At 38.5% G+C, this 22,868-nt stretch overlaps 1 protein-coding gene across 4 annotated transcripts in view; it reads left to right on the top strand.

Annotated features, from left to right (window-relative positions):
• Positions 1-22,868, top strand: part of mapkbp1 (mitogen-activated protein kinase binding protein 1) — an 83,029-nt gene that overhangs the window by 51,920 nt on the left and 8,241 nt on the right. For 2 of the 4 annotated variants that reach the window (XM_002933721.5, XM_031892032.1), the window contains exons 10-28: positions 1,895-2,084; positions 5,476-5,622; positions 6,763-6,947; positions 7,040-7,131; positions 8,805-8,930; positions 9,043-9,113; positions 9,883-10,007; positions 10,901-10,976; positions 13,604-13,715; positions 13,870-13,933; positions 14,427-14,549; positions 15,545-15,639; positions 15,744-15,811; positions 16,073-16,291; positions 17,703-17,860; positions 18,651-18,781; positions 19,548-19,727; positions 20,709-20,793; positions 22,391-22,668. In XM_002933721.5, coding sequence (XP_002933767.2) covers positions 1,895-2,084; positions 5,476-5,622; positions 6,763-6,947; positions 7,040-7,131; positions 8,805-8,930; positions 9,043-9,113; positions 9,883-10,007; positions 10,901-10,976; positions 13,604-13,715; positions 13,870-13,933; positions 14,427-14,549; positions 15,545-15,639; positions 15,744-15,811; positions 16,073-16,291; positions 17,703-17,860; positions 18,651-18,781; positions 19,548-19,727; positions 20,709-20,793; positions 22,391-22,668 — 2,525 coding nt within the window. The remainder of the gene's footprint in view (positions 1-1,894; positions 2,085-5,475; positions 5,623-6,762; positions 6,948-7,039; positions 7,132-8,804; positions 8,931-9,042; positions 9,114-9,882; positions 10,008-10,900; positions 10,977-13,603; positions 13,716-13,869; positions 13,934-14,426; positions 14,550-15,544; positions 15,640-15,743; positions 15,812-16,072; positions 16,292-17,702; positions 17,861-18,650; positions 18,782-19,547; positions 19,728-20,708; positions 20,794-22,390; positions 22,669-22,868) is intronic. The other 2 variants (XM_031892033.1, XM_031892034.1) reach the window with 2 other exon arrangements.

Below are 22,868 nucleotides of genomic sequence, written 5' to 3'. Positions count from 1 at the left end.
AACCATAACGTGTCATGAGTTTTAAATTTCAGTAGTCAAACATAAGTGAAGTGAGTATAAGATCACTGTTTCTCTGACCTTCTGTTGCATGTTTTGGCTTCTAGCAGGCTACCCAGCCTTGAAATATGGAGCAATTCTTTTATTCTGCTTTTGTCATCTGGATTTTACTCTGCAGAATAGCCAAATCTTCACTAAAATCTCTTTAGGGAAAATGTCTGAAAAACTGGCTGTAAAAATAAGACTATGGTCGACCTCTCCTATATATCATAGGAACTGGAGGAGGTATTTAGCATAAAGCCTGAGTCAGCTCTGTCTCCCAGCAGCCAGGATACATTTACACAGGTCACACACACATCTGGTGTCTCCCAGGGCAGCTTATACCATTTATTGGAGGCTGGAATTCAGACTCTTCAATATTTTTGCATTCTTTTCAAGGAGAACAGGCTCCACTTTGATGCACGTCTCTCCGTGTGGGTTTTTTCCCTCCTGACCCCCAGCCTACAGCTGCACATTTGCTTTTCAATAGCTCTTGTGTTGAACTCGGCAGGCTTTCATTAAGGGATGTTTTCTCATTTGTTTCTGCTTTGTCCTTAGTGAATTAAATGAAGAACTCATTAGTTTTATGTAGAGTCTGCCTGTAGTACTTGCAATAATGATCTCTTTTAATTACCAGATTCTTTGCAAATTGCACAGATAAACTATTGATGTTCTAGTATGAATATGAACCAGTCTCCTATCCAATAGAGTAAGAGATAACAATGCATGACGTTATTCTTGCTCAGAGCATTAAGAAACACCAGTGGTGAAGTTTATAAAAAAAAAAAAAAACCTCTGGTCAATCTGTATGGTCGATTGTGGAAAGTGTCTGCTCCTCTTGAATATTCTGCACTTTATAGCATGGGCAATGGTACAGGGGGAGATTACTCGACCATGTTTAACGGAGACTTATCATATAAAAATTAAAAACATAGTGAATTATACTCCTCTAAATATAGAAGGATTGAGCTTAAGCAGTTGTGTTTTTGACTGATTTATAGAGAAATTCCACCAAAACCCCACTAGTCCCCGTCCGTGTGTTCAACTTCCTGCTGGCTGAATTCTCTGGATGTGCAGGGGAGCCGGCGGCTCTCTGTACACTGCACTGTAGGATAGGAACCAATCAGCAGCTAGGCTGACCTGATAGGGAACTGAAGCCTGTCTTTGCTTGTGTGACTGCAGGGCTGTGATTGGCTCTCCTCCTCCTACTGTGCTTCTGGCAGGGACCGTTAGGACACCCCCACCCTTAATTTGAAACTGGGACGAAGAACGGATAGGATCTATAGTGAGCTCCAATAAAGGGGCTATTTTTACAGATAGGATTAATGTTTAGGCCAAAGTGGAACCAGCACCATATATTATTCATAATTGCCTACAAATTAGGGTTTGTTCAATTTATCCAATATGTCTCCTTTAAATCTCTGGTACTGCAAGTGACTAATCTCCCCATAATGCCTTCCTACAATAAAGTAAATGACTAGTAGGGAAGCATACACTGTGCTTGCTGCGCTCGAAACTTCGGGTGACTTTGGAAAATGAAGTGCAGTGTGTGCCTTCCCACTGGTGATTCACTTTACTGCTGGTGGGAAGGCATTTTGGGGAGATAAGTCGCCTGCGGTAGCTGAGATTTAACTGCTGGCGACTAATCTCCCCCTGTGCCCATTGCCATAAAAGGCTAACTTTTTGGCTACCCCCTTCCTTTCCTGTGCAGTAGTTTACACCAAGAAACACCTTGTACTGAAAATAGATTCTGGTTATTCTTTTAATTAACAAAAAAAATCTTGTATGATGTCTTTCAACTAGGATATGTTGACACCTTGAAAATCTTTCTATTTTTTTCCCCTTTGTTTTAAACCAGTCGACTTTTCTCTAGCGCTGCTGATGCTAAGTACCCTGATACTATTGCTATGACATTCGACCCTACCAACCAGTGGCTCTCCTGTGTATACAATGACCACAGCCTTTACGTTTGGGATGTCAAGGACCTTAAGAAAGTGGGGAAAGTTTACTCTGCGTTGTACCATTCCTCATGTGTATGGAGCGTTGAGGTATGATATGTTGTCTGTCTCTTTAGAACTGTCCAATGATATTTCCCCACACTAAATATAGTACCACACCTATGTATGTAATAGGGTGACCAGATCACTTCAACATTCAGGGACACATCTAAAAAAAATCCAACTAGCAGGGCTAAATGTGTTAGATGTGTCACTGAATTTTCAAGACGTGGTCCCCCTAGTATATAAGTACTGTGTTCCTTCAAATAATTTAAATGGGTCATGCACTAATGTAGCTTTCCTTTTCATTTGGTGATTCATCTAAATTTTTTCTGTGACATTTTTTTAACAATTTAAAAGTGTCATATTTATTCATTTTTTTTGAGCCTTACAATTTATTTGAGAAACTTTTTATATCTTTGTTTAGTGGGGAAAAAAATGAAACCTTGAAATTATACTGATTCTAAAATATATCCCCCTCCATCCCTTTAGCAATTAGGTTAAACTTTCATGTTACTTAATTCTTCAGTAGTAGAGATCTGGCATTCTTTTTACATTGCCAGTCTGGACCTGAACCTTTGCCAATCTGTGGGTTCTGGCAAATGCCAGAGGGGCTGCTGTAAGATGCCATAGACAGTCACTATTTATTGGGCCGGTGGGGGCTGTTTGGGCCTCTGTGTACTTGAAATGCCAGGGCCTATTTTTAATCCCAGTTTGGACCTGCAAATTTTTTGGTCTGTCCCCTGTCAAGTGTCGCCAGAGAAGTGTCCTTTGGTGTGAATTATTTTTTTGATATCCTTGATACACCTAGGACTGTACACCTGCCAGGCCAGCCTGAATACCTCATTCTTTTGGTTTCTTTGCTGAGCATAGTTAGCGATATGATTTGGGAGAAAGGCAGGCACTTAGATACCTTCATAGCGGCATTCTAACGATGTCCCCAGCACTGTTTGTGTAGTGACTGTTGTGGAATGCACTGAAGACAAAGGTGTTCTTTATGAAAGGGAAGAATTCACAATTTCACTTCTTGTTGCTTTCTTACCATCAACTTCAATTCTCTTCAACTTCAATCTTCAATTTTTATTTTTAGTTTTTGAATTTTCTAGCTTTTTGTTCAGTTTCTCTCCAGTTTGAAATTTCAGCAGTTATTTGGTAGCTATGGTCCATTTTAACCTAGCAACCAAATAGTGGTTTAAAAGAAATAGAAAAGCTATCGGTCCTTCTCTGTTTATATAAAGTAATAAAAAGTAACAATAAAATTTAGTCTCACAGAGCAGTAGTTTTTTGACTGCTCATAGTTTTTTTACCCTCATTTGAAAGCTTAAGAGTCAGAAGAGGAAAGCAAATAATTCATAAACTATTAAAAAAAACAAAAACAAAAAAAAAAAAAAACCCAATTCAAAAGTTGCTACGAATAGGCCATTCTGTAACATACTAAAAGTTAACCACCCCTTTAACCATAACTAACATAGTACAGGTATGGGACCTGTTATCCAGAATGCTCGGGACCTGGGGTTTTCCAGATAAGGGGTCTTTCTGTAATTTGGATCTCCATACCTTGTCTGCTAAAAATCATTTAAACCTGCCCGATCAATATATGGCCGATTTCAGGCCAGATATCGGGGCAGGCCAGTAGTTGTTACCCCTACACAGGCCGATAAGCTGCTGAATCAGTCCAAGGGACAAATATCGGCCCATGTATGGCCACCTTAAGTCATGGTCAAAGCAAAAGCCATAACATACTCAAACCAATACATATATTTATCGACACTTTAAATCCTTATTTGGTGTAGCACAGTTGGTTACATTAGTACAGGTGTTCCAACAGACTAGGTTAGTAATTAATGTGGCTTTACAACTAAGAGGGCAGTTCTTATTTTTTTAATGTCTACATCTTATGGCTGCCTATCTCTGGGACCTATCATGCAACTGGAGGGTACTGGGTTAATTATAGTAATTGCAGTATAATTGTGCCCAGACAGACATCTTACTTCTAAGAATAACTGGAAGACACGCACACACTAGTTAAAAGTACTGTATAAAAATAAAATGCTATGCTGAGCCATTACCATTGAAAATAATCTTGGATAACATCCAGTGTTTGGCTGGCCCAAGTGCAAGACAATTAGAAGTTGGTAGAGGGTCCCTTCTTCACATTATACTTCAATCGGAAGACCGGTTCCATTTTTTGTTGGCCCCAATGGCACTGCGCTGCCTCCCAACAGATAGTTGTGCTTGGCTGTCGGACTGTCTGTCACTGCTGTAGCCATGTATGGTTTCATTCAACCTTAGCAAACTCCTTTTGGGAACTGAGCAGAAGAGTTTGCATAGCGTTTACACATATTTTTATTCCAGGATGTGTTGCTGCTATAAACTGTATTCAGTGACAAAGGGAATAGAAATGTAGTTAAGCACTCCCTGATGGCAGCTCACAGCATAGAACTGGCCAGTTGTACTTGCCTAGACTTGTGTTTTCCCTAGCCCGCTGTAAAACCACACCTGGCTACATTATTGTCTTAAAGGGAAACCACTGGTAAACTTCTATGCCAATACCTTCTTAACTACTATTTCAACTGCAGTTTTCCTTTAAGATTTAGGGGCTGGTTTACTAAAATTAGCTATTTTCTGGACTTTAAAGTCGTATAAACTCGACATGGTATAAATTTTAATTAAACTGTCATTGTTGCAATTCTAAAATGTTGCAATAATGCTGTTACCGGTTGTGCGAAAAATTTGAGCCGAAAGTATTGATAAAACTTGAAAAATTTGAGTTTAAATGGACATTTTTCACAAGAATCCTCTTTTTATTTTTCCCAAATGGAAATGACTTCAGTGGCAAGTAATGTTTTTCACTTAAAACTGCGTAAAATAGAAAATAATGATGAGATTAACTTCCCCTTGAAACTGGGTGAAATAGAAAACAATGATGGGATTAATTTACTATTGAAAATATGTCAAGGTCAGGCAGTCTGTTCTAATTCTGTTCTAAGTCTCCATAGGACTCAACAGATCAAACTTGGCATTTTGTTTTCCAAAAAAAAAAAAAGATAACTAGACCATAATAAATCACGAATTTGAATCTCAAAAAAAAAAAAATCTCAATCTCAGAACTCGAATATTCCCGAGAAATTGTTCAAAAAACTTATCTGAAAAATTGTGTACAGGCCAAAACCCATTTGTAAAACTTGGAAATATCTAGAAGCACAAAAAAATTAATTTTTCCTCAAAATTGCGTAGTAAATAGTGATAGTGATAGTTTAAGAGGAATTTACAGTTAATCATGTTTTAATAAAGCTTTTAATGTAATAGAAGGGAAGTCATCACCTTGGACTGGGGTGTGTATAGTAGTAATCACTGGGTTTGGGCTTTTTTTGCGAACTTCATTGGGACTGTACTGGGATCATCTAGTTTTTCATGTATTCAACTCTTATGCTCTCATTAGATCTACCCAGAGATCAAAGATAGCAACCAGGCCTGCCTTCCACCCAACTCCTTCATCACGTGCTCCTCTGACAGCACCATACGTCTATGGAACATGGAGACTTCCAACATTCATGGCACTGCCTTGCATCGGAATATCTTAAGTAATGTGAGTAATCGCAGTCGCTCATGGTAGCAGAGATTTAATTGTGGGAAACTAATCTTCCCGTGTGCCATTGCCCTAATGGTCAACTGTGTATGGGAGAGATACTGTTAATACATTTTATATATACACTGAGAAATGGTCACGGACATTTAGCATTGTGGTGCCTTCATCAAATGGTTCATGACCGTTAAAACAAAAGCAAATAATTCAGAGACCATTCTTTCTTTTCTTCCTACTCTTCTAAACCTTTGATCTTTTATCTGTTCTCTAACAGGCACGATATCATTCCTTTGTTGTTCTTATGACCTGCTTGCTTAGGGCTGTGGCGGGCGACTAATCTCAGCGTGTGCGACAAATCTCCCTTGTCGCTGGCGACTAATCTCCCCGATATGACCTCACACCGGCGAGAATGTAAATCGCCGGTGCAATGACATACGCGGCACCGGCAATTTGCGAAATCGCCGAAGTTACTTCGAGAGGCAACTTCCGTGATCGCTCCCATTTACCATTTTTTGCCACTATTCTGTCATTATAGCCACATTGACTATGCCCAAAGAGAGTGTTGGTTGAGCCAATACAAGGCAAAATTTTAAATGTGCCCAGTCTATGAAACAGCTGATATCGGTCCCAACATATAGTAGAAAATCATGTGTCTAATCTCAATATATATATATGTTTTTGGCTACCTATATTGACCTAAATGGTAAGAGTCTTCCATGATTATGATATGGACCGATAAGCTTCTGACTTGGAGTCAGAAACCCGCATCTGCCTGTGATCTTTGCTTTTCTAGATTTCCCATTTCTAGTCCTATTGACATGAGCATGACTGCATCACTGAACATGTGTGCCATCCTCATAGGGCTGAGAATAAATAATTCTAGAGATTAGGAAGCAGCTGCTATAACCCACACTTTTTCTAGCTTTCCTGCGAGGTATAGTGCAGGTATTATATAGTATTGATTTCTACTAATGTTATCGGTTTCTGTGCTATCCAAATACATGGAGATGCACTATTTCATGTTTTAATTTCAAATTTTGTTGATGTATTTGCATACGAGACATTGTTTATAGAAACACAAGTCAAAGAGGAAATTATTGTTTTGTTCATTTTTATAAATGTGCTTAATATCTTTATTATCAGGATCTGATGAAAATTGTCCTGATTGATGATAACACCCAGGCCTTACTGGACACAGAGTACAACTCAGCTGGGCTAGGGGACAAGGTAGATCACCAAGGTCTGGATACCAAAGTTGGCATACGCTCTGTGTGTGTAAGTCCAAATGGGCAGCATTTGGCATCTGGAGACCGAACTGGGACACTTAGGTGATGGCAATGAGCATATGGCTTAAATAGTTTTGCAAGGGGATTTTGCTTCGGACTTATTCTCACTATTGTTTCTACTGTTCCACTAACAGGGTGCATGAACTGCAAACCGTCACAGAACTCCTCAAAGTAGAAGCTCATGACTCTGAGATCCTTTGTTTGGAGTATTCCAAGCCGGATACAGGTAAAAAGACCAATTTTGTCCCCCCCAACTAGTATTTGTTTTTTGTTTTTTTTTTAAATTAGTGATTTTCTATATCCAGGTTTCAGTTTGTGATTCATCCATAGTATTTACAGTTCCAAATTGGCATATGCAATTTAACGGGTTAGATTCAGTTCGAGATTAGAAAAAAGCCCTTTAAAATACTGTATATAGCCCCCAGAATAACATACCTTTTTCCCCACAAGCAGTTTAAAGGAATACTGTCATGGGAAAACATGTGTTTTTTTAAAATGCATCAGTTAATAGAGTTTCTCCAGCAGAAACCTGCATTGAAATCCGTTTTTCAGAAACAGATTTTTTTTTATATTTCATTTTGAAATTTCACATGGGGCTAGTCATACTCATTTCCCAGGGTGCCACAGCCATGTGACCTGTGCTGTGATAAACTTCAGTCCCACTTTACTGCTGAGCTGCAAGTTGGAGTGATATCACCCCCCTCCCAGCAGCCAATCAGCAGAACAACGGGAAGGGAGCAAGATAGCAGCTCCCAGTAGGTATCAGAATAGCACTCAATAGTAAGAAATTAAAGTCCGAATTGGGACTCCTCCAGTTACATGGGGGTAGGAGAAACAATAGGTTATCTGAAAGCCATACTAATGTGTAGCGCTGGCTCCTTCTGAAAGCTCAGACTCAGGCACAATGCACTGAGATGGCTGCCTACACACCAATATTACAACCAAACAAAAATACATTTCTTGGTGCAAGAATAATATTTTAAATGGTAGAGTGAATTATTTGCTATGTAAACAGGGTCATTGAGAAATGAAAAGTACACCATCAGAGTGCTGAAGTTAATCATCTTTAACTTCAGCTCTCTGATCTACTTTTTTGTCGTGTGAAGCTCTGCCCCCTTTTTTTGCTGAGCTCTCCTTCTCTCTCTCTGACTGTGGAGATGGTCGCAGAGGTGCTTACTGCACACACTTGATTGATTTCCTTTGGAGCCGAGGCAGTGAGCATGGACAGTAGACACCTTATCAACTGTCTGCACAGTCAGGGAGAGAGGAGAGCTCCGCAAAGTAAAGGACGGAGCTTCACCCTAGGCTAGGAAGTAGCTCAGAGAGCTGAAGTTGAGCTGCTTGTGATACAAAATCTGCATGAGAATGGGTGCAGGGAAAAAGGTATGTTATTCCGGGGGCTGTATAGAGCAGAGCAATTTTAGAGAGAGCAAAAAAGGCTTACTTATTCTTTAATAAACACTGCTAGATTAAAGATGAAGACTCATATGTTTAATCACATATTTTGTAATTAAATATATTTTTCACACAATCTGGTAATTTTACTGAGCTATATTGTATGATCATGCCAGGTTAGTGTGCAACTTACCCATCTCTGTTTTTCCGTCTACATGTTTGGTCACGCTTTTTTTTATGCTCTGATAACAAAAAATGGTGTCCTGTGTATGGCCTTATTCACACTTCAGTTATTACTATTCTTATGTGTATGTGTCCAAGTCCTTCTAAGGAAAACATTAAGATAGGTCCAAAACAGTTGGATTGCATTTTCTAGTGGAAATCTGATTTCCTTTGCAGTTATTCTGCGTGTGTAGCAATGCCTCATTACAGCTCATCTTCTGTAATAAGCACCCAAACGGAGTGCTCTTTCCACCATGAAAATCTCTTCTCACTTCGCCACAGGGTTTAATCTGTTGGCTTCTGCCAGCCGTGACAGACTTATCCACGTGCTGGACGCCGCTAAGGATTACAGCCTTCAGCAGACATTGGATGATCACTCCTCATCTATCACTGCTGTGAAATTTGCTGGTAATTCTTTTGTTTCCTTTATTCTTGTATTTTATCTTTTAAAAGATTTTATAGCAGTATAATTTGTGTCTAGATTAGAAACTTTATTATAAAAAGCATTCTTTTTCTCCAGCAAACGATGGCAAAGTACGAATGATCAGCTGTGGCGCAGATAAGAGCATCTACTTCCGCACTGCTGACAAGGTAAATGTGTCTAAATAATCCCACCAGTGCCAGTAATGAAGGTATCTTATGAAGTAAAAAACTGGGTTCCCTTGCCCACCTGCTCTTGCTTCCTATTGGTGGCATCTGCATCAGCCTTTATAGTAGCTCAGGGAAGCAACCAAAATCCTAACACCCTATATAATATTTTTATATTCAAAAGCCAAAAATATCCTGTAAATTAGATAAAAAGTGCTTAGTGATGTTGGTTATGACTTGTGTATTATAATAAATAAAGTACCCCCTGCTGAAATATGAATATATTAGAAGTCACCTTGAAGTTCCATGGCCTGTTTAAATTGGTTATGGAACTCCTCAGTGACATATAATATCCTTATTTTATAATAAGTAGTATTTATTCACTATATAATACACAGACCATGAATATCCTGTGAATTGTATGATTTTTAATAGTGCTTAATGATGTCATTTTTGTCATTTGGCTCACTGAAATTGTATATTATAATAATGTGCCCCCTGTGTAAAATATGAGGATATTAAGTGACTTTGCAGTTCCATGCTTGTATGAAATCATTCAGGCTTTTATATGGTTATGGAACTCCTCTGTGACCTATATTTTACAGTAGGGGGCTCCTTGGTGGCTTAAAACATCCTTATTTTAAAACAGGGGGTTATTCATTATATACATTTTAGCAGTACTGTGCATTTTGGTTTACATTGGATAAACCCTCAGTATTCTGAGCCATAACCAAATAGAATGTGCAGTCTCTGATTGTGGCATCATCCCTAGGTAGGGGATGCGGCGGTTCACTTCACTCGTACTCATCACATTGTACGGAAAACAACTCTGTATGACATGGATGTTGATCCTAGCCTGAAATATGCTGCTATAGGGTGTCAAGATCGTAATATAAGGTATGTTCCATATTCTTATACCCTCCGGAACACAAGTCCTGAGAAAGCTGCTAATAATTTCCACCCAATGTTGTAAAATGTATAGGATTTTTATTCATCCCTTGCTGTTATCAAGTAAAATTCTCGGTACAGGTAAGGCATCTGTTATCCAGAATGCTTGGGACCTGGATAAGGGATCTTTTTTATTTGGATCTCCATACCTTAAAGGGGTTGTTCACCTTCAATGTCCACATCTTATTAAACCACCAACAATGCTCTGTGTGCTAAAAAAATAAATTTTCCATAAAGAAAAGTAAGGCCACTGTAAAAGCTACTTTTTATACCTGTTAAATCCCCCTTTCTGTCTCTCTAAAGGGGTGGGAGTGGCCAATTTTGCTTGTGCACTCTAACTAGTCGCATATCACAAATCCAACATACTATTATGTTAGATTGGCAGCACTCTGTCACAGGCATGGGACGCAATGTCAGACTGACAGGTGTCCTAGCCAATTGGAGTTAGGGTTTTGCTGCCAGTACTATGCATGACATTATAAAGGGAAGTAAAAAAGCAACTGTAGTTGGCAGAGGGAAGATCCTGAGGCAAACTGTTAGATTTGTGAATGTTGTACAAAGGTGATCAAACCCTTTAAATCCACTAAAAATCATTTAAACATTTAATAAGCCCATTAAGATTTTTTTTTGCCACTGATATGGGTTTATGTAGCCTAGTTACCATCAAGTACAAACTTCTGTTTTATTAATGCAGAGATATACAGACAAATATACAAAATTACTACAAATATTGTCTGTTTTTGTACTTTTGTTATTTTGTGAATGGTCGGTATGTAATCTGCTCCCAAGCATTTCCCTGTCTGCTGACAGTGTAACCCCCGCACACTCTTTTTATATCCTAGGATCTTTAACATTAGCAGCGGAAAGCAAAAAAAGTTGTACAAAGGATCACAAAGTGAAGATGGGACTTTAATTAAAGTAAGTATTGAGAATATATATTTACCATTAAAAAAAATTTAGAAACTGATATCCTGTTGTACAGGAGAGGTTTTTATTCTATAGTTTTTCTTTAAAGTCATGAATGATACTTAACTGCTGCTTATCTTTATGTGAAAAGCTGGCCATAAATGTAAAAAAAAATCTGCTGGTTTGTGGCCTTTGTCCAATTTGGTTGCCCATTTGTAGGGCCAAACCAGGTTGATGCAATAGTTTGGTGCCCAGGTAAGTTAATTATGATATGAGCCTCGGACAGCCTTTTGCGAAAAGGCCGCATCAGTGTGCTTTGCCCAAATTTTTGAACCTAAGCAATTTAGCTGAAGATCAGACATATCTCTGGCAGGCAGTCAGGAGGGCCCCAGGCAAGGGCTAATTAGACTGAGACAGCAAATTAAGGGGCTGAATCTTCAGTGTATATCGGCCTCTGTATGCCTACGTTTAGAACTAAAACTGTTGTATTCTGCACAACTTATCTGTTCTTTGCTATGTAAAATGTTCCCTTTTGCCTTATTTAACATGAATGGCTACCCAGCAATTTATGTAATCTTACCTGTAAGCTGTTTCTAAAGCAAACACAATTTTTATACAGACACTTGTTTGCAATATGTTGTAGTCATGGGGGTATTAGGGCAGGCTGCTTGACCCAGTATTTGGGGTGAGCAAAGTAGGCAGATGGAAATTTACTCGTGAAATAAAATACAAGCAGCAAGGAGTGCAAAATGTTATATTGCCCAAGTGCATTTATTAAAATACTCAGCCAAGAGGGTGCAAAAGTCAAACTGCCTTAGTAAAACAGAATTCAAAAGTGAGGCAATGTAGCAAGCAGCCAAGGTACTCCCACTTGCCATCTTACTGGATCTTAGCCTGTAAAGTAATGGTGTTTGAGCCAAACAATAGGGCAGACCCTTTTCTCTGTCCTGGTGTTAATTATGCTGAAGGGAACCTAGACAGGAGAACACTTTTATGGCATAATGACGAACACAGCAATATTTCACTTTTATTAACTCTGTTAAATCTGTTACTTTCTTAACCTACTTTATAGCTTTTATGTACAATAACTAAATTACGTTAGAAACATTTGAAAAATGTGGGTAAAATACAGAGGCAACTATATGCTAATCAGAACCTAAGGCACAATGGAGTACGAGTTAAACAAGACAAGCATATGAATGTCCTATAGGAAAAGCCATAAGGGCTCATTTAGAAACACAGTGCAAAGTGCTGCAACCCATGCAAATTTCAGACACAGACCCACTGTATGTGCAACTTGGGGACAGTGTTTGCTTTGGATAAGAAACCTTATTTAGCAAGGGAATAGCTCTAAGCCTCACTGGTGTTGTCTGTAGCCAATTTCCAACATTGGATGAAACGTCAATTGATTGGTGTTTTTGCTTTGCCACAAAGAGGCCCCATTTTTTAAAGTATATAATAATTCTATCATTTTGAATAGCTGATTTGCTGAATAATGAATATATTGTAATTGCTGTGAAAGCTGCGAAAGCTCTTCTTGCTTCTCATTGTATGTAACTGATTTATCACTGCAGATGTCTGGCAGATTGTATCTGTATGTATTCAAATACAGATACGAATAATCCCTTTTATAAGGTATTCTATGTGGGTGGCTAGCACTGTAAGTCATTCACTTTCCAACCTAGCCATGCACAAATGATGTAGGTTCACTTTAAATTTCTCCTTCAGTGCTGGGTGTTTGGCTGTGTGCCTAGGACTTGTGTATCAGCACTATTCTGTACTGCTGATGCCAAACTGCACTGTTGGCTTGATCCATCTGCACTGATTGCTCAAATGCTTCAAACATGTTCAGCTTTGTTTTAAAGGGAAACCTAGCATCAAGGTTTTTTTTTTGTGTGTAAGGATGGTGCAAAGTATCATTTGAATAGCTATATTTTTTTAATTATAATATGCATAGACTTGTTTGTTACATTTTGTGTTGAGGCCTTTTATTGGCTGCATTACAGCGAGTTGGTTTGTGGAAGGTTCAGAAAGCAGAATACAAATACAGTAAGAAGTTTAATCTAGTAGCCCCTGATGGACTACACCAGTCTGTTTCTTTTATGCTGTGACTTGAATATTCCCTATTCAAGGGATAATCATAATGAAATTTTAATGTCACATGTACAATTCAATAGACTGCATCGATGGGGTTCGGCATTTAGCCTGTGGCCCTCCATCTGGATACTGTGGAGCAGAAGTACAGGAATGGGATTGGAGAGGAACTTCAGCTAGTCCACTATTTTTTAATCTGAGTCAATCTAAATCAAACTCCTTTATAGCTTTCAGTTAACACTGGTGAAAATGGCAGGATGCCTGCTTGTGTGCATTTACACTTTTACATCAGTCCATTCTGAGGAAAAGGTGCCATACCTAGTGGTTGAGTAGTTAGGTTAGTATCCCACTTGCTGTTAGACCATCTATCCAGAATGCATCCTGTGTGTCCTATACAGGCACAGAATGCTCAGCAGTCCTGTCAGGGAACAGTCTGTCCAGACCGCTAATCCACAGCATCAAATTACGAATCAGACAGTAATCCATTTAGTTGAACATTGACCCAAATTATTTCACCCGTCTTATTGCTATGATATTCTCTCTAGGTTCAAACGGACCCTTCAGGACTGTATATTGCCACAAGCTGTTCAGACAAGAACTTGTCCATCTTTGATTTCTACTCTGGAGAGTGTGTGGCCACCATGTTTGGGCACTCAGGTAAAGTAGAAAGTAACACATGTAGTCCTACCATGCCTCTTTAATAAATGCCAGTGTTAAATTAGGCATGCTACATGGAAGAAAAATATCTGTGTATTTACCATGTGGATTGTGCAAAACTGGTGACGGTTTTGTTATTGTCTTTTCATATTAGAGATTGTAACAGGAATGAAATTCACCAATGACTGCAAACACCTGATATCTGTGTCTGGAGACAGGTAAGCCCCAACCAGCTTGCAAAGTTTAATATATAGGGGGTTATGCCCCAGGAGCAGTAACCCATATCAACTAATCAGAAGGTACACTTTACTGGTCACCTGCTTAAAAGCAAACATCTAATTGGTTGCTATGGGTTACAGCTCCAGGGTAAACTTAGTTCTTTTTATTACATATATGTGCTAGTGTTTTATGTAACCCGCTGAGGTAACTACAGATTTCATTTTTCTACAGAAAATATTTTTTTTTCTTGGCTTCAACCACATTTGGCTGTCGCTAACAGATGTCACCTATACAGATCCGCTGATTTTAGCACAAATTAGCAATTTGCAGTTTTAAAACCATTGCAAAACAGCATGGTTGAGTTCTTTGCAGCAAGAAAAGATGTTGTTTTAAGGAAGCACACTTATAAAGTATGACAAAAACATTATGAGAAAAAAATAATAAAACCCCCTCTGTCACACCCCATCTAACCAGCATGCATTATTCTTGCAGCTGCATTTTCATTTGGAGACTGAGCTCAGAGATGACCATTAATATGCGCCAGAGGTTAGCAGAAGTCAGGCAGCGTGGGAAGCAAGTGGAGATGTCTGCACCACACAAAACGCCAAATGCAAGGTAAATGCAATGCTGGTTTATTCAGCTCACCAATTTCTTAGCACTTTGAACTTGACTGCATTGACTGCATGATTTCAGAGTGTCTCTCAGTAGTCACCGTGGCCAGCACTGCACCTCTTTCATATACTTATTGGAAGCATAGTGATACCTTGTGGTACAGCACATCATTTGTAGCTTTCTGATGACCTGCAGTGATGTCATGAGGCATCTTCACCCATGCCTATTCCAGCAATGGACCATGATGTTGGATTTAGCCAGATCATAAGTGAAGCTAACTACCCGTTATGTACAAGTCAGGAAGAACTCAACCCGCACCCAACCCTGACCTGCACCAAGGCCGTACCTGAGTTCTTGCTCTGTACACTACTTCTCAAGTTCTTTGGGGGCAGATAGAGAGCATACTTTCCCTCTCTGGCCCACACCCAACACAAACCCACAATGGTCACCCAGTTTTTTAACCTGAACCCACTAAATCTGTCCAACCAACATATCACTACTAACTACATCAGCTAGGGGCAGATTGGGTGATCTGGTTGGTGGTGTGTACCTTAGCCTAAGGTTTGTGTCATACATGGGCAATCCTTGCTCCAAAATGTCTGCCTCAAAGCAGCATGTTGGAAACATGTTGGATTATGAATATCAGTGTGTGGATGTGGTTTTATGTTTTATTTACTAGGGATGTATCAAATCCAGGATTCGGAATCCTTAAAATCATGTGCCTTTTTGTCACATAAACACAGAAATTTTTCACCACTCACTGCACATGCGGTTTTTTCATTCATCATTGCCCTAATTTGCATATGCTAATTAGCATTTGGATTAGGCTCAGACTAATATTTTATGAAGGATTCCGGTTTGGCCTAATCCCAAAATAGTGGATTCATTGCATCCTTATTAATTACATTGATAGTGACTTTCCAGGCAGTTGCATCAAGTTTACATGAAGCATAACATTCACTTTTAATTCAGCACTTTTTTTTTTTTTTTTTTTACAGGCGAGAGACCATTGCTGTTATGTCTACAGCCCCTGCAATGTCATCAGACAGTGATAAAGAAGGGGTGGAAGATGGCAGTGATGAGGACATGGCAGGCAAGGACCTTCCCTAATGCCGATTTTCATTTAATTATTTCATTTTCTCTCAATATAACACTTATGGTTTAAATAATGCTTTTATTGTATCATTTGCTGTGTAGGGTCTGATAAGACTTCCAGTGCCTCCAGTTCTTTTGGAAGAAGCCTTTCTTACTGGGAAATGAAAAGGGTAAGTGTAGTAATGTCTCTACAGACTCATCCTATGCCTACAGCTTCTTTGGATGTAGACTCGACAGGCATGTTGCTGGTGTTTTATAGGCTACATAAGGATTTCTATATCTTACTTTTCTTTCTCACCCTGGCTGCTTTAGTTCTTCTATTTGGTTACTTGTTTTATACAAGTTCAATCTCTTACATTCATTGTCACTGTTACAAATGTATATTTGCTCTTATGTCCAATTTTTTTTTTTTTTTTAATCGTCTACTTAAGGGCACAAACGCATCTTCGGAAAGATCAGACTGCCTGAGTAAGATGCCCAGACAACGTGTTCGTTGGTCCCAACCTGCTGGTAACATTGAGATGACTGTTAAGTCCATGCTTGACTTGAGACAACTGGATTCCTTTGCCCCAAGTGATGACGTAATTGGATTCCAGCCTAGCGAGGGGCTTGGAATGGAGTTTGTGGATACAGATAATCCAAGGAGCCAGGTGTGACATAGCAGATGAGAATATATATGGATCTAATACTTGACGTATCAAAGTACATGCTGCTATTTATGTATATGCCTTGTGGTGTTCTGATGTTCTAACTGCCATTCATTTCCTTTCAAGAGATCATGATTAAATACAAAATAGTTAAGTTGTTGAGCTGTCAAAACTCCTGCTCCACACGGTGCACTCCTCTCTTCTAGGTGGTAATTTCCCCCCCTTGCTGTGCCTGGCCAGTTCAGGTACCTAGTGTGTATGAGTAGTTGGAAAGCCAATTAATGTGTGAAATGACTGTAGGCTTAGCAGCATGGCAGGAACTCAAAGTGCTTTAGGCCGAAGTTCAGAGTTTGTTTATATGCCATTAATTCTTAAAGGAGAACTAAACCCTAGAAATGCCATATTTTATATACTGAGCTTAATGCACCAGCCTTAAGGTCCAGCATCTCTATAACAGTAATGATCTTGGTTTTCAAAATTGTCACAGGAGCTCCCCATCTTGCTGACAGTAGTTACCTAAGCTTAGGGACGGACTAAAAATATACAGCTTATATATAATAAAATATTCACTATACAAGGCTGATAAGTAATTACATAGCAGCTCCAAAAGCCGCACAATTAGCATCAGAATTTAATAATCAACCCTGTAGTATCAGATTATATGACAGGCAAACCTTGTTTTCTGCTTGATTTGCGACGGCGTCATCCTCCTGTGAGGAAAGTGACCCCCTGTGACAACTCTGAAGACCTGGATCATTGCGGCTATAGAGATGCTGAACCTTTATGCTGGTGCATTGAATTCAGTATATATAATATGGCATTTGTAGTCATATTCATTTTTAAGGTTAAGTTCTCCTTTAAGGTATTTCAGAATGTTTTGTTTTTTTTGTATTTTTGAATGTTATAAGAAACTTAATATACTGTAAAAGTTTCCATAGTTCCCATTTGAATAGAATTAAAAGCAAAATCTACATTATCACTAGGTGTAGGTGCTCTTCTCTCAGCAACTCCAGTTGCATTTTCTTGAGTGCTAATTAATTTTGGTACATAATGAGCGTTATCCTGTTCAATGAGTAAAGAGTGCTGTGGGGTGGAAACCGCGTTCATAATCATTTGAGTTTTATTATTATATGAACCCTGTAAATATAATTATAGCCCGCTACAAAAGGCTTATATTTTAGTTGTACACCAGTATTTAATTGTTGGCTGCATTTCAAGCACAAATTTTAGAGGCACAACACATCATTGCCATAGTATACCCACAAATGGATTGTTCCAATGCAATAAATCATATAAGCCAATTAAATATTTGCTTTAGGCTAACAGCTGAAGGCCACTTAGTTGCAGTACTTGTTTAAATGCTAGGCTAGCAGGAACACTCTACATGTTTGCTGATTCCCCTTTTCTCCTCCAGGCACCTTTTGGCCCTATAGGCAATCGGTCTCGCCCTAGAGTTATCCGGCTTATGTCCTGTGAGGAAACAATGTTTAAGCAAGATGTAGATACACCAGAAGGCAAAGAATGTACCATCTTCCCTGAAACAGAGGAGGATGAGTCTTTGGACAGATGCAGGTACCTCATAAATTTCATCTCATTTCCATACATATTCATTGTTATTTGGGGCATGTAATTTGAGGCATGTGTTTATAATTAGCAGTTTGCCATTTTGATTACATTATATATAGTATGTACGTTTCACATGATTAGTGAGCATTTTCCATGGCCTTACAACCACATTCTACTCATAATTCTGTACTTCTCAATGACTTTTCCAAAACAAAGACTTAACCTGCTGTATATCACTGGTGATGTTGCTCATAGCATCATCAGCAATCGGCAATTAGATTTAAACAGTCGCCTACAAGGTAGAAATCAAAAGCAAAGACCTGATTGGTTGCAATGGGCAACATCACTGGTGATATTTATCTCTCCTCCCCATCACACAGCTCCATCCCTGAATTAAAATGCTGCCAGCAAAAGTCTCTTCTTCCTAATATGATCATTGAATACATGAGTTGTTCATACCCTTTCATGAATCAAAAAAATAAAACCAATCCATTGTAAATATTTCAATAGCGGTTAGTCCTTAGAAATCAAAATACTGTATGCTACAGTAGCTGAAAAATGCCTTTATTACTGAATGGACCTGTCCCTAGATAGATACAGTTGTCCCAGCACATATATACAGTAGGTAGGATATTCCAGTGTACTGAGCAACAGAGTTAGTACAATATAAGACAAATTTATAATTTTATTCTTGGCTAGGAGCAATTACCTTTACAAGAATATGAACTAGTAGGCAAGTCCACTTTGAAAGGGCTTTATGTTTAAACAACCAGTTTATATATTTCTTTTTTTGTAGTATATTTGAGGTGAAAGGTTTGCCTCTCAGGAGTTACCATGACAATGTGTGTCAAGAGAAGCACAGCCCAGATAGTGCCTGTTCAGTGGATTATAGCAGTCGCCTGTCTAGTCCTGAGCACCCCAATGAAGGTAAGATGGATGTTTATGTTGTATTTTTATGGCTCCAGTCCTCACATGAAATTCTCATCATCTAACCCAGAACAATGTCCAGCTTTTTCTATGTGGTAGGCCTATTTTCTAAATGCATGTCTGTGGTACATATTAGATTTTAAATTGCCATACAAATAAGGATACCCTGAGCTGTCAAGGCTCTGTAAAAAAAAAAAATCATGGCATACAATCCACAGGCCCCTGCCTGTGCCTAAGCAGTGCTGCTAGCCTAAAGCATTCCTCTGGCTTGAAGTTCCGCAACCAAGTCTTCCTGTTACAATACAGCAAATACAACAGCGCCCATTGCCACATATAAATGTAAAGATGCAAAACTGTCAAACCTGTCCTACTCTCACAGCACTACAGATGTATTCTGTGATAAATATTATAGATGTTACAGGTCTGTGATTGAATTAAGTTTAAATGAAGAAGAAAAGTTTATTGGTATCAAACCACCAGAGCTTGAGCACACCAGCTGATCCTCCGGTGCTCAGGCTGGCCAGTCCGATCCTGGTTATAGCACTTCCTAAAAATTTCACTCTTTATTGATTAAAGAGAAAACTAAAAACACTGCTGGGAATAAATGAAACACCAGCAAGAACCAGCAAAAAATGCAGTAAACATTTAATGCAGGACGTGGGAATGGCCCACCAAGGCCAAAGGATAATGGTATGTTTTTTTTTCTAGACTCCAGAATGCCATGCTTATTTGTTCTTTGTTTTTTCCTTGGGTGTATTCCCTAAAGATTCTGAAAGCACAGAGCCCTTGAGTGTGGATGCAAACTCCTCTGATCTGGAAGAGCAAGTGGAAGCTGAGGATCTGGAACCAAACAGCCCATTGATGGATGGGGAGATCCCTCAGACACCAGACCAGGAGAAGTTTCTCAAGCGGCACTTTGGAAACCTCTCTACTGGCAATTTTCCAGGTTTGTGCAGTTAGATTTATATTTTATTGCTTTTTCTTCATTTAGATAGTATTTTAAAGGAGAAGGAAAGGTAAAAACTAAGCTTTATCAGAAATGTCTATGTAAATACAGCCATAAGCACTTACAGTAATGCTGCACTGCGTTCTCTGTCAAAAGAAACAGAGGAATTTGTGTGTCTCTTTTTGTAAACATGATGTTTCAGTGTCTGACTTCCTCTCTCAGAAACATCCTTAATTCCCCTGGCCAGAGCCTGTGCAGTTCATTCCTATCTCCTGCTCCCCCTCCCACTAGAATGCTAAGAACTCCTTCCCCCCTCCCTTAGGAATGTGTGATCTGAGCTATAAGGCTAGACTGCAGGAAGGAAGCTTCTTAAAATGGCAGCTGCTATCTTAAGCAAACGGAGAAAGCTTCTAAAGCTGTATAGTAATGCTTTCTGCCGAATAAATATAGGGCCCCATTCAATAAAGTCCGAAATAAGGAGTGTTATTTATAGCATGCGTTAAAAATCTTATCACTTCTTATTTTTCGCTCGATTCACTAAAAGGACACTTGTCATAATTAAGAAGCGATGTTCTTGGCGTTATTTATCTTGCGGCGACATATTTTCAAGCAACGTGCTGCGTAATATGTTGTGCGCTGCGTAATATATTGCTTGAAAATATAATATATATTATATATTATATATATATATTATATATTATATATTATATATATATATATATATTATATATATATATATTATATATATTATATATATTATATATATATATAATATATATATATATATATATATATATATATATATATTTTCTATTTTATATATTTTTATATATTATATATTTTTATATATTTTATATTTTATATTTTATATATTTTATATTTTATATATTTTATATTTTATATATTTTATATATGTAAGGTAATGGAAAAAATATCATTTTGCACCATCGATAGCTGACCTTTAGATCTCTGCATCCACAGATGGACCTCTGCTAACTTCCGAGAGGAATGATTTCTCCAGCATATCCTCCCGCTTCCTTGCAAAGGCTCAGCCACCAGCACTCGGGTTTGTGTTCCTTTCCTCTATTCTTTCAGTTGCTCTTGTGAATTAAGAAAGGAGGTTTACAGCTCCAAAATGACTGGTTGATCCAAATATCAAAATGAAGATGTGGTGGCATTAAAGCAGATCTCTGTCCCAATCCAGTTTTTTTTTTTTTTTATTTTATTATTATTTCTGCATAATTAGAGAAAATGTAGTTTTAAGCAATGTTACACTATACATTGCACATCCCCATCAGTTACTTATAACTGTACAGCAGTATTTGTTTATCCCTTTCTGTGTTTTTGGCCTGATTCTTAACAGTTACAGGTGTCAGGACCCCTTCAGGCCTTATAATCAGCTTTTGTGTGCCAGAGCCAGGAGTGCCAAGCATGTAGCAGCCAAACAGATGATGCTTTTCATAGCAGTTACAATACACATACATTAAACATTTTCATTTCAAGTTATCTTGGAATGTTGCTTAGAATCACACTTTTCTTTATTATGCAAACACTTAGGGGCACATTTACTAACCCACGAACGGGCCGAATGCGTCCGATTGCGTTTTTTTCGTAATGATCGGTAATTTTGCGATTTTTTTTTCGGCGTCTTTACGATTTTTGTGTAAAAACGCGAGTTTTTCGGCGTCTTTACGATTTTTGCGTAAAAACGCGAGTTTTTCGTAGCCATTACGAAAGTTGTGCAAAGTCGCGATTTTTTCGTAGCGTTAAAACTTGCGCGAAACGTCGCGCCTTTTAAGTTTTAACGCTACGAAAAAGGTGCGACTTTGCGCGCAAGTGTTAACGCTACAAAAAATCGCGACTTTGCGCAACTTTCGTAATGGCTACGAAAAACTCGCGTTTTTACGCAAAAATCGCAAAGACGCCGAAAAACTCGCGTTTTTACGCAAAAATCGTAAAGACGCCGAAAAAATCGCAAAAAAATACGAAAAAGTCGCAAAATGTTCGTTTCCAATTCGGATTCGAAATCGTGTCTTAGTAAATCAGCCCCTTAGAATTACTTTCATTTTTGGGTGGAGGACTCTTTTAAAACCAGAGAAGTGTTTTATGTATATTAGAAAGTTTGAAAGATGCACTTGTACTTGCCTATAATATAATATTTATACAGCAGGGAAACCAAGTATTGAACACGTCAACATTTTTCCCAGGAAAGATTTCTAATGGGGCTATTGACATGAAATTTATACCACATGTCAATAACAACCCAAGTAATCCACACATTCAAAGAAATAAAAAATCACACCTGAGCAATGCATGTGACTAGTTTCTCCATACAGGAGACGCCTTGAAGCTGTCATTACCAACAAAGGCTTTCCTACGAAGTATTAAATATATTTCAGAAAGCGTGTTCAATGCTTTATCCTTGTGTCATTCCACTTTATTACACATAACTTAATTTATGGATTTATTTGTTTTGATTTCTTTGTATGTGTGGATTACTTGGGTTATTGCCAATATCTGTTGTGAATTTCATGTCAGTAGCCCCAACAGAAATTTATTTACCGAGAAAAAGGATGTGTTCAATACTTGTTTTATGCTTATAAATCTGTGGTGTGTGTGTTTGTACACTATAGTTTACTTTTGACTTTTGTCTCTCCCTCCAGCAGGCATCAATCTATTGAACCCTCAGTGCCTGATTCAGAGTTCAGCCCTGCATTATTTCAGCCATCACAGGAGCTTCCCACACTGATTAATGGAACTGACCATCAGCCCAAAAGTGCCATTATGTTGGATCACGATTTTGCCAGCCCTCAAAAATTTAACTACTTCCAAAGGAAGAGAAAGCACCTCCAAGAATATGGGCATATAGGTAAAGGCGGGCCTTTTTCCTCATTGATGCAAATACGGAAAACACAGTCAGTCCATGATCTTGTACATGAAGGTAATGTCAAGACTGCTTCATGAACAGTCACACTTTCATTAATTATGGGGTGAAACTAGAAGTGATTTTATCCACTAGCACATTAGCGGGGAATAACTTCAGAATTCCTTTCATAGTCATGACTGGTAGACAGAGTTCAGTTATATAGAACTGGGATAAAATGCCCCTCTTGTCACATTGCCTCCAATGTACTTACACTC

This window comes from Xenopus tropicalis, chromosome 8 (assembly GCF_000004195.4).
Source record: "Xenopus tropicalis strain Nigerian chromosome 8, UCB_Xtro_10.0, whole genome shotgun sequence".
Lineage (NCBI taxonomy): Eukaryota > Metazoa > Chordata > Amphibia > Anura > Pipidae > Xenopus > Xenopus tropicalis.
The sequence above is the reverse complement of the archived record's forward strand: the minus strand, read 5'-3'. Positions and strand labels throughout refer to the sequence as shown.